General features: G+C 37.4%; 1 protein-coding gene across 1 annotated transcript in view; it reads right to left on the reverse strand.

Annotated features, from left to right (window-relative positions):
- Window positions 1–12,036, reverse strand: part of TTC29 (tetratricopeptide repeat domain 29) — a 245,828-nt gene that overhangs the window by 51,454 nt on the left and 182,338 nt on the right. The window contains exons 12-14 of the mRNA XM_065736041.1: window positions 10,601–10,692; window positions 4,717–4,840; window positions 1,721–1,952 (exon numbers count right to left, since the gene is read on the reverse strand). Coding sequence (XP_065592113.1) covers window positions 1,721–1,952; window positions 4,717–4,840; window positions 10,601–10,692 — 448 coding nt within the window. The remainder of the gene's footprint in view (window positions 1–1,720; window positions 1,953–4,716; window positions 4,841–10,600; window positions 10,693–12,036) is intronic.

Below are 12,036 nucleotides of genomic sequence, written 5' to 3' on the forward strand. Positions count from 1 at the left end.
GCGTCAACTAGGTAGAAATGCTAAAAGTAGAGAATCTCAGCAGGCAAAGCTTGTTTCTGCTACCACGCTTGCCAGGACATAAAGAGCTTCTCTAATAACTCTCTTTTTATCCCTGAAGTCATGTTAAAGAGGAGCAAGAAACTTGAGCTTAAAGGAACACACACATTTCAGGATACAAATGAATATCACAACTGGCTAGAGAAAACTGTGTGTAAAAGCTGAATGGAAAACCTTGCAGGTGCAAGAAGTAGAGAACATGTTGAAGATATGAAGACTGATTCTATTCCTTCAGGTCTCTACCTAGCATTTTTTTATTTTTTGCTGTCGAGACTGCTGACTTCTGTTGCCCTCCTCTTTACTGCAGATACAGCTAACATTCCTCATATGAAACACATGTAAAACACATTGAGACCTTTTGCCATCTCTGTTGACACATTCTCGTCATCCTCACTGAATTGTGCTCTGAAGGCCTAAAAACTCACTTAATTGCAGGAGACACCATCAAGTTAACTCTGCCAGCTAGCAAAACTTGTTTCCAATAATGCTGGCTATTCACTGATCAAGGAAAGCAATTCATAAATATATACATTGAAAAAAATGCATTATTACTAAGAAGGAACCGCCCTGCAAGCATCACTAGAAAACTAAACAGTTCTTGTCTCTTTCAGCATGCTGATGGATGTACTTGGCTTACAGCTCTTCCTTATTTCGAGGGTCTGATGTCCTGACATCTATTAAACTGCTAATATCTTCAATTACCAGGCTATTCTGCAACACAGTTAATTACCAAAACTATTCTTAACTTCTCCTATTCTAAGAAATGAACAAATACATGAGAAAATGACAGACAAGCAGTTCTTAGTTTTTGAGAATAGGAGAATATAGGTATTGTGTGCAGAATTCCCTCCAAACATTAACTGTTAATCTCCAAACTTCCATTGTGAGTCAGTAGTACGATTTTGTGCTGGGAGATCTCCCTTTACTCTAAATTCTCAAAAACACAAATAAGAAAATTTCAAAGAAGAGTAGATTCCTCTATCTTCCTCGCTATAATACTGCTGAATTGAATCAGTAAACAGATAATGGATAAGTCGTTTGCCTTGTATTTACACACACTACAGGTGAAAAATAATAAATAGAATGAATATTTTGCCGGTTAAGAAAGAGGTGCTCCAAACAAAGTTCTCTTTTCTGAATCTGAGACAATGAAACACGGGAGTCATCACAGAGTTCTTCTCCCTCTCCATAACATCACTTACGTTCAAGGATGCCAAACATAAAACAAAAAGCCGTTCTGAATTAATTATGATGTCCAAAAAGTTGAGCAGAAAATACTTCTTACTTTGGATAACAGGAATGTTACGTTCCATGTACCTAAAGAACTGACTGCAAACTCGATTTCTTTCTCATTAAATTTAAATTTATGGCATGTGACTAAACTTAGAGACTAGCTTACCCAGAACCACGATGTTTTACAAAAACAGCACTGAAAAGTAAGTTATCTTCTATAGCAACTACTGCTGTTTCTCTCTGCTACATCGTCTTTAAACCTTTTAACTGTGTCTTTAAAATAAGCACACAAAGGAGAAAATCTAACCTTCATTCAACACAAGGGTAAACCAATAGGGTTAAATGCAGGAAATAATAAAACTCTACAAGAAAAATGACTTAACCATTGAGGACAATACAGCACTAATATGTTTCATAACCAGCGTCTTACCGACTGTGAGAGGGTCAGTGCACATGTCACTTCTGTTGTCCTTCCACGCGAGCAAGCACTTGAGGCTGATGGGATCTTCTGCTCCTATATGGCTGTTAAATGCCACCATCAGTTTATGAGCCTTTGCAATGCCACAATAAGTCCTTGTTTCATCAACTAAGGACAAATTATTTAAAAGCTTTGCTGCCTCAAATGCCCGAGTAAAATATTCAAGAGCTTTGTCATAGTTCCCCTAGCAAAGGAAAAAAAAAAAAAAAAAAGAATAAAAACAATTGTAAAAACCACCTGCAGTCACTTATTTTAGCTTGTTGTTAGAACCTGCTCCTCTTGCACCTGAGAGATTTTGCAGCTGCAAGGCCAACCCATAGAATGACTCATGGCACAGGATTAAGAAAATCACTCTCCCTTGCTGCTTCCTAGCACTTAAAATGCAGAAAACAATGTTCATATCTTTATCAGGAACAACTGGATCATTTTTAGTTGCCTGGGTAGTACTTTGAACACGCAAATCACTGTATCAGTGCGAAGTATTAATACCAATTTCAGCCAGGCTAATTAGCAATTATCACTGTTGTTTCACTGACATACCTGCAGGAGGAAAAGTCCTAATTTACCACTGTGATAATAGATTTTAGGAAAAAAAATCTGTAAAACGGGGGAAAAAAAACAAGGCTAATGAAACAGTGGAAAGAAAGCAATGAAAAAAACAGAAATGAAAGCGTACAGATTTACAGAAGGAAAAGGTTGTGTGCCAAAAGACAGGGATATTCCTAATCAAACAAAAAGAGAATTAGTAGGAAGAAAAATATGTCAACTGTTCCTCAATAGAGAAAAAGTTGCAAGATTTTATCTCTTTATCTGAACCACACATGGACCCAAATTTCATTAATCCAGTAAAAAGAATTATAAACCATAGCAGATAATACAAGGGCTGCTCCAAAAATAATGCCTCCTATTTTATTATGTCAGCCCACAACATCAGAGGCAGATGTCGCTGGGATGGCAGTACAGGTTGAACTTTCCCACTAGTATTCCATTCCATGTTGTTGTTCTGTGACAGATGGCAGCAGAGGGGCAGTCCGACAACATGGCATCTGACACAGAAGTGTGTGCGAAGAAGGAAGTGTGTCACTGAATTCCTCCATGCAGAAATAAATGGCACCCACTGATATTCATCTATACTTGCTCAACATTGATAGAGACCAAACAGTGGATGTGAGCACATGAAGGTGGTGGGTGATGTGTGTCACCACTACTGGTGGTGACAGTGATGTGAGAGATGACCACGCAGATTCTGATGAGCACAGGATGCAGGCTCCTTGTTCATCACTGGCAAAAATACATAAGTAATGGTGGTGACTATTTTGAAAATTAGTGTTTTGTAGCTGAGAATTTTCTTCATCAAATAGTTCTCTTTTTATCTGTTCTCATTATATGTATTGCTGTTTCCATGGATATAACGAGGAGGCATTACTTTTGGAGTGACCTATGTACAATGAGAAGAATTTAAAAAGTATACAAACTATTTTTCTTAACGTAAAGATTAGAAAGAACTGAAATTCCTGACCAAGCAGGAATGAAAAAAAAAAGCAAATGAAAGTAATTATATAGAAAAAGATAAGTTATTTGTACTGATATCTCTCTCCACTCAATGGATCTCTTGTGGTGGAAATCTTGACCACAGGCTCAAAAAGAAGAGAGTTGGATATTTTTGTGAGCAAAAGAAACCAAAAAAAGAAGTCAACAAACTGGACAACGGGAAAAAAAATCTTGGGAGCACGTCATTATATTAATTTTTTACCTGATTTTGAAGGAAATTGTTCTGATTATTGCCAGAGCTAGACTTATGTATGTTAGCCAGATTAGTTACAGCTGGCCTGCCCCCTGGAAGGTGCTTTCCAGCTCTCCAGTTTGAGAAGAATTCTGCTGCCCTGATTGTGCAAACCGAACAGGATGAAACCATGTTCAGAGATGTCTTATCCTGCCACTCTTAGGTTGTTATAGTAAGACTGGAATTCCCTTCAGCATTATAGAGACCAGAACTACAGAGTACTTTCACACTTGTTGATCTTGATACTACTTTTGGGGATCAAAATCTGTTCAACTGCTAAAGGGTGTCGAAAATGGAAAAGAGGAAGATAAATTCCTTCTTAAAGACAACAGGACAGCAAAATGAGGCATACTAGCACTCAACAATGATTGAAGAGCAATCAGCCTGTTTAAAGAAACTGACAGAAGTTAGGCAGTACAAACTCATAAAAGCAAGAAAGTGTGAGATTTACCACATATACCCATGTGTCTGCCTACATACAAGCTGAAAACTTCAGCATTTTACTGCAATGTGAAAGATGCTGTTCAGAAACATCCAGCCTGATTTAGAAAGGGTATTCCTGTGTTTAGTGAAAATATTTCCTAATTTCTGCATTGCCCAGCCTGCTGAGCAAATTCAAAGATTGGCACACGGCTCAGAAATAAGGTAACTCAAAAGAACTTGGGGACCCCAATAAAGGGAATTCTTTGTTGGCCTTAGCTTAGCACTATCTCTCACTGCTTACCTTCTAATTTAAACAGGCCAAATTGGAACCATCAGGCTGGATGGAGCTTAAGGAATTGAAACCCTTTGTACTATCAATACTGACTTTGGCCAAAATATTTGCTGTGCCCGTTTCGTAAATTTGGCTGAGTGAATGTAAATAAGAAATCAAAGAAATCAAGCTAAGATTAAAAACTGCATATTCGTAGACAATATAATATATATTCATATTTTAAAAGCATGGCTTTTAATGTGTAATAAAATTTCAATTGTGTTAACTGATTGCTCTTTAAGAGCATATTAGGCCCAAACTGCAATTTGGATCTGTAATTTTCACCACACCGAAAGGCTCTTATGATTTGAATTTGGGCTTTTCATTCACCCATTCTAGAACAATATCCTATGTATTAAATATGGTGCAAAATTTTCACCTTATCCAAAACTTAAGGCATATTTTACTTACTCTTTCATTGTAAATGTTCCCAATCATCACACATGCATCCAGCACACTTTGGGTTAGATGAGCATTCTCAGCAACCTTCTTAAACTCTTCCAAGTGCGTAAGACTTTCAGCCACTTTTCCCTGACTGAAGCAAAAGTCAAGGAACACAATTAAATATTCACCCAGATGGTGCCTCCAAATGCTGAGGATCTATCCTCCTATTCCAGACTGAGCTTACGTTGTGATGACTCATATGCTTTATGGTAAAACTTGGACTGTAGATAATTGCTTGGGCACTTCCTGTACCAAGACCAATGAGACCCGTCCACATAGAACGTCTGAAACCAGAATCAGATCTTTTGGAGTGAAAAAAAAAACCACCACAAATTTCTTTAGAAAACTGTGCCCTATTTTAAGGACTGTAGTAAAAATGTTGGTGATGATGATTTTGCAGGGTTTTTCTAATGTCTATTTCCTTAATGTCTTTTTTGTTTGTTTTTTTGTTTTTTCCTCCAACTGAGGAGCTGATACTATTTTCAAAACAGTTGGACCTCATATCTTGACAAGGAGAGAAAGCAGGAATGCTAGCTTGCCAGTAAGGCTTTTCCTTGCCATTTCTTGCTACACAACCTGGTGATACAGCAGCAGCAGCTATATAGCAGTGCTGTCTCTTAATTCTGAGGATGACTTTTCGTGAGTGTAATACTGTACTTTGGCTGGGTGGATCAAAGGTTGCTGGAGTCATACAGACAAACCTATAAACTGTGGATTGCAGGTGTCACCTCCAAATCCCAGTGAGATCAGAGCAACCTGAGGTCACAGCTAGATCCAAGTTGAAAATTGGCTCATGTAGATTGGCAATAACGTCTGCAGATTTCCATGTTTGTTTTTCCTTTTCTTAATTTTTTTTTTTAATAAAGTTGGTCATATTAACAAAATAAGATCTCTACCATATGGTTATGAGGTATAACAGACATCTAGGTTTGCTTGTGAGTAAGGCACTATGCTCTTTTTCCCTTTAAGGCTGAAGTGTTACTGCAGCTGACCTCAATATTAGCCATGAACTTGAGTCACTAATCTAGGAGTATAGCATGTTAAATGTCAAGCTACCAAGCAAGACAGAAACACCATCTCTTAATTAAGAAACTCACAGAAACAGAAATTTCTGCATGCGATAAAGAACTATGATTTGTTTTCTCTGTTAAAACACCTTCAAGTTATATTCCTGCCATAAGTGACTGAGTAGGTTTCATGTATATTTTGGCTTTTACTGTAAACCACGTTAGTAACATGCACTTTCAAAATCTGGCATGAGTCTGCAATTTTCCACCTTATAAAATGGAGCAATTATAAGAGGGTAGAGTCTTCCACTGGGCAGGGAACACATTAAAGCATCACTGCAAATTTAGAATAGTTCAGAGGTCTCAACGTGACCGAAAAGAGCCAGACTGCTACAAAAGGATGCTAAAACAATGGAAACTAACATGCTTGAAATGTTCACATATGTGCTTTAACATAAAGCTTAGTTGTCAGTCAGCAGAGCTGAATTTAATGCAATTTCCTAATTTAAGTATTCTAATAAAAATATTAAACATACTGTACTAAAAGCACATGTGAGATGTCCAAAGATCACTGAATTTTACAATTAGAAACCTCTCTTTTTAGCCTATGTTTTTTTCCAAGGAAGAGAAAATCAAGTGCATCCCAACAGAAATCCAGCATATGATTTATATAAGTTAAAGGACAAGGTTAAAGTGTTAGACAAATATTAATTCCAGTTTTTCTAGTTTTCTATATGCAGTGCACAGGTGCAACTTGAAGAGCATATTATATGATACAATCATTAAATCCATTCAACCAGACCTTTGAGAGTTAAAAACATATATTCTGAGGAAAAGGACTCCTCGGTCCAAGGAATGAGAATGAAACAGTGCAGAATATTTGTGTATCAAGGTGATTCCAGTTTCCAATTGGGAAAACAGGACTGTTAACACCCACATCCCCTGACAACTGTCCAATTATGTATATCACACTTGGCCTACTGTTTGCAGTAGAAGTAATCAATAAAGGATGTGGTTGAGTGAACATAGATTTTGGTTGAACCAATGCATGAAAACTTAATCATTTACTCAGAGTGGAGAAATCAAATAGAGCAGGGATGAAACAGCCACTGAGGGGTTTGTTGATTGTGCCACCAAGTTTGTGGGCTAGAGGCTGAAAGTAATAAAGCAAATGGAATCAGTGACAGGAGAAAATGTAAAAAGGTTTTCTTAATTCCATGAATTAATAGAAATGTTTTTATGTATTTTTGGTCATTTTTTATATTTCACATAAAAACCTATGTTCCGTGTATAGAAGATATAAAAATTGTTAGGGCACGTAATATCTTCCAAGCAAACAGGAATCAGTGTGACACATACCAGAAAGATGGTTCTCAGTGTCAGAATCTCACCTTTGCCAACTAGCAGTCAGTTGGTACAGTCAACAGTTTTTTTGAAGGAAGTACTTTAACAAACACTACAGCTTGAAGTATTTAAAGTATGCTAGAAGGATTACTAAAACATTTTATCCAGCACATCACCTGATAACATGATAAACAGTCTTTCTTGCTCAAAGACCTAATATTTTATGGTTCCTTCAAAAATCGACATGTTATTTTTTACAGCCATATACTTTCTCTCTCCTTAGACATCACCTTCGTAAATGCATAAAATGCAATTTCCTAAAGATATAGTCATTCATGATCCCACAGAACAGTTATGATGACTTCAGCAGAAGAGATTACATATCTACAGCAACTCATTTTCCAGTTTCATGCTAAAATGCCCTATGAGATTTTTACTCCTATTAGACTTTTATGAAAATATGCACCTTTTATAGGATTGCTCATGTGATTGAATTGGATGTATAAATCACACGTCCACAAGAAGTCATTACCATGGTGGACACTCGACAGAATAAGTCAAGAACACGATGCCATTATGTCAGTTATTTCCCTGGAAAATGACATGCCTAAATGCAGATGATAAAGATTTTCTGTTTCCCGTGGTCTGTGGAAACATCCGCTGCAAAGATTTCAAAAAATTTCCAAAGCTATAGACAATTTCTGAGCCATAAGGGAGGGCTCTGCCACTTTCTCCAATATGTCACAAGGCTTTCAGTACAGATTCTCACAGACATTAATGTTATAATGCACTGTTTCAGTAGCTAGAGAAATACAGTCATCTCTTTCTTTTTAAAGGCATTATCCATCAACTTTAAAATGATCTTCACCAGTCTAGTCTAGGCAAGGTTAAAAAAAACCCACAAAACAGATAGTGATCAAGTTGAGTCTTGAGAATGTGTTACTAACAGTAATTATTCATGCGTTCATCCAATATTTTCTAAATTTACCAGACATTGTCTTGTTTGCTATATCAAGCACATATTCAAAAGTTTAATATGAAAGTAAACAGAAACGTTTTTTTTTTTAATAAAAAATTTAATAGCCTCTCTTTACATTAGCTTTTTCTACATTACATTGCACTGTTATTCTATGGCTTCTCCTCCTGCAAGTACTAACGAAGAACAAGCAGAACTGCACCAGCTCTAACTTTTCTATGAAATATACTGCTGTTGAGTTTTGAAAAATTACTTAGTCTGAAATATCATCTGTCATCCTGGTTTACAGAAATTTTTCTAGCAGGGAGCAACACATAGCAAAAATGCATTTAAATAGAAGGACTTGCTTAAGATGAAGATCACGGAGCCACAGAATAGTTAAGAGTCGGAAGAGGTGGATATGAAATCCATCTGCCTGGCTCAGACCAGGGTCAAATAGAAGAAGATTGTGTCCTGGGGGTTTTGAATGATTTTTGAAGATTGTTTTGATCCTAAAACCTCTCCTGACCACCTTTTTCAGCTCACAATACGTTTTTTTTTTTTTTTTTTCTGTCCTGTCAGTGAGTACTGCTGAGAAGAGCCTGGCTCTGTCTTCTTTACTGCTATCAGAGGTACTGATAAGATCCCCTGCTGAGCCTTCTCTTCCGCGGGCTGAAGCATCCCAGCTCTCTCAGCCTCTCCTCCCAGGACAGTGCTCCAGTCCATCATCTTTACAGCCCTTTGCTAGACTTGCTTCACTGTGTTCATGACTCTCTTGCACTGGAGATGGAGGATACACTATGCTCCTGAGGTGACCTCACCAGCGCTGAATAGAGATGCAGAGTCGCATCCCTTGACCTACTGGCAATGATCTGTGTAATGCAGGTTACTTTTGGCATGATTTGACTTTGCTGGCTTGTCAGGCTACTTGGCTCACGGTCTTTTGTTCACCAGAAATCCCAGGTTCTTTTCTCCCAAGCTCCTTTCCCTCCAGTCAGTCCATAGCCTGCAATGGTGCCTGGGGATGTTCTTTCCTGGGACGGGACTTTGCTTTTCCCTCTCCTGAGCTTCACAAGACCTCCATTAGCCCTTTTCTACAGAGAGGCAAGATACCTTTGAATGGCAGCACAAGCACGTGTTTTATATTATCTGCAAACATGCTCAGGTTTCACTTGGTCACATAATCCAGGTTGTTAACAAGGATGCCAATCAGTATTGGTGCTAATATGAATCTCTGGGGTCCTTGGGTCCACTGCTTGTGACTGCACACCCTGCTGGGTTTCATACTTAATAAACGTAGGTGCTTTTAATTGCTGAATATCTAAAACAGAAAAGGAAATAAATATGCATGGTTTTCTAGGTATGTCTTGTTGGCTATCATAGGCCACTGTGACTGTGACTCAGACTGCTACTTTTTGTAAATACAAGGAACTCATGAATACTATTGAGAGCTCGGACACCTTAATTCTTCTGTCTCACTGAATCATGGGAGCCACGTATGGAAAAGTCAGTCACTGCAATAGCTAGTGTACCAGCAACGACTTCTTTTTCAGTTAAGCTTACGTCAGTTTTGAAAATGGGACCTGATCTTTTAAGGCTGTTCTGTGGCTTTTTGAATGTCTTTCCCTGTGCGCTTCTTTCGAATTTTCAGAATATGAACAGCAATAAACTGTGTATCAGAGTGATGAAGAGAACTGTAATTGTGACTGATCCCTATGTGCACTGAAATGTCAAGGCTCTACACTCCAAAATAAATCTGGCTTCCCCCCATGAACAGTTAGCCTCTCTACTACGTTGAAGTCCAGAAATAAAGCATAAGTAAAAGATAAACTGCAGCCTTCACTTGAGGATCTTTTTTCCCTATGTCATATGATAACTGCATTATGCTACTTTATGTCAAAATCATTTCCATAAGAAGCTAAATTAGTTTCACAATAATGCACCTGTAAGAATATTTTAAAGACAAATGTTGAAATGAAAACAGAGATGAGCATGTTCGTTGATGCTAAGAGGTGTGGTTTAGGGACTTGGTCAGTTTGATGGTTGGACTTGCTGATCTTTGAAGGTCTTTTCCAACCTAGATGGTCCTATGATTTCATCTTACTTGCAATGAATCTATACCTAGTTAAACATGCACACAAAAAAAGAAAAGCCTCCATAGGTAGAATAGTAAGTAGGAACTTACAGAAGTCTGGAAAAGATTACACTGAGACACATATTTAAACATACAATATTCTTAAAGTTTTTTGGCCTGAAAAATAGGTGTGCCTTTCAGTTCTTCAGCAAGACCTTTCCCAGACTTGGGAAAAAAAAAGCCCTCAGCAAAATTTGTTTATAGGTACAGAAAGCTTTGGATCATACATTAAAAAAAAATTCTACAAGTCTAAAATAACTTTCAATGAAAGGGTCACTTACTGCAAGAAGGGCACTGCTTAAAATTTAAGCAGTCAGTAATGGGATGCGACAGACCTCTAACAATTTAAGTCTTTCACAGATGAATGAATCTGCACTGACAGCCAGACAAGGATGTGCTAACCTAACCTACCTTACCAGGATCTTGTCTATAGCTTCATATGCTCTTCTTAGGCCTGAAGAATCACACAGTGCTGTGAAGATTTTTACAGAGGAGTTCAAAATCTGTGAGAACAAGAAAAAAAACAATAAATACAATGCTAAGCATTTCTCTCTGGCATTTATTTATTTATTTATTTCAATCCCCGTGTCCATATGAAACACAAAAACAAGTTTTTGATAATTAGTCATAGCTGTTTGAAACTGCATAATGATTAGGAACAAAAAAGAACCAACTTGTATTTAAATGTCTCAGTTCTGGAGGTTTGCAGAAGCCATAGAGATATTACTAGATTCATAATATAAATTTCCTTGTTCATAATTTAAAAGATTTTAAGAAGCTGTACTTTCGTGAATTTCTGTGAATCAATACCTTAAGACTATGCCCTTTGTATTCAGAAGTGTTTTAGAAAACACACTGAAATCAATTTTATTTATTTTTCTTAAATTGTCACCATGAGAACTTTTTAGTACTTTCAGATTCAGAAGATTGAAGAAATTACAATTCATATGTTTAACCAAGAATTGGCTTAAAAATCTGTAGATAATTTTTTTATATTTATGACACTTCATGCACACTAGCAACCTGTTAGTATGGGGATAAACTCTTTTATTGTGACCTCTCTCATAACTGAAGACTTACACCCGCTGCACAAAAACATATGATCTTAATTTAATTTAACACTGACATCATCTGTATTGTATAATTTCTCTTTTCAGATTCTTTTTTTCCAATGGTGGTGAAGGGAGAATGCATATGAAATTAAATCCTGTTCTTTCCTTCTTCACTCTTTGTTGCTTGACCCAACCTATTACACACATGAGAACACAGGAAATCTCCAAAGACTATCTATGGAAATCCTTTTTGCACATTTCCAAGAAAGGAGTAGTGAATGTCATTTACCAGCTTTGAAGGGGGATGGGAGATGCACAGAGACATGTGACAGTATCCTGCCTGCCCCAAGGTGCCTATTTATGGTAAAGTAAAAGATAGGGCACTTTCTATTAGGATTGCACCCCCTGTCATTGGTGAAGTGCACGGTTCAAAAGAAGACAACATGTATATGCTAACTCTATGTATGTCACCATTTCTTCCGTTGTTTCCACTACATAGCTTTCCTAGCTATTGGAGGAGCTTTACAACACATAGGTGTATTGCTAGACAAGGCTCTCATTTTTCAGTTAAGCTCCGTGTGTACCAAATGTGTGGCTTACTAATGCAAAATACACTACTTATCTTTCCTCACATACTTATCAAAGTTGTGTTCTGATGCCATACGTCAGCATTGCATCCTATACTTGAAGGTCATTCTCAATTGAGTTATCGATGCGTATGGTATGACTAAGAGTGAAGGCATTGCTGTTAGGAACTTGTCACAACAGTTCAGAACTCACCCTAAACTGGATGCA

This window comes from Cyrtonyx montezumae, unplaced genomic scaffold, assembly GCF_038088225.1.
Source record: "Cyrtonyx montezumae isolate F1298 unplaced genomic scaffold, pur_monq_1.0 scaffold_2, whole genome shotgun sequence".
NCBI lineage: Eukaryota > Metazoa > Chordata > Aves > Galliformes > Odontophoridae > Cyrtonyx > Cyrtonyx montezumae.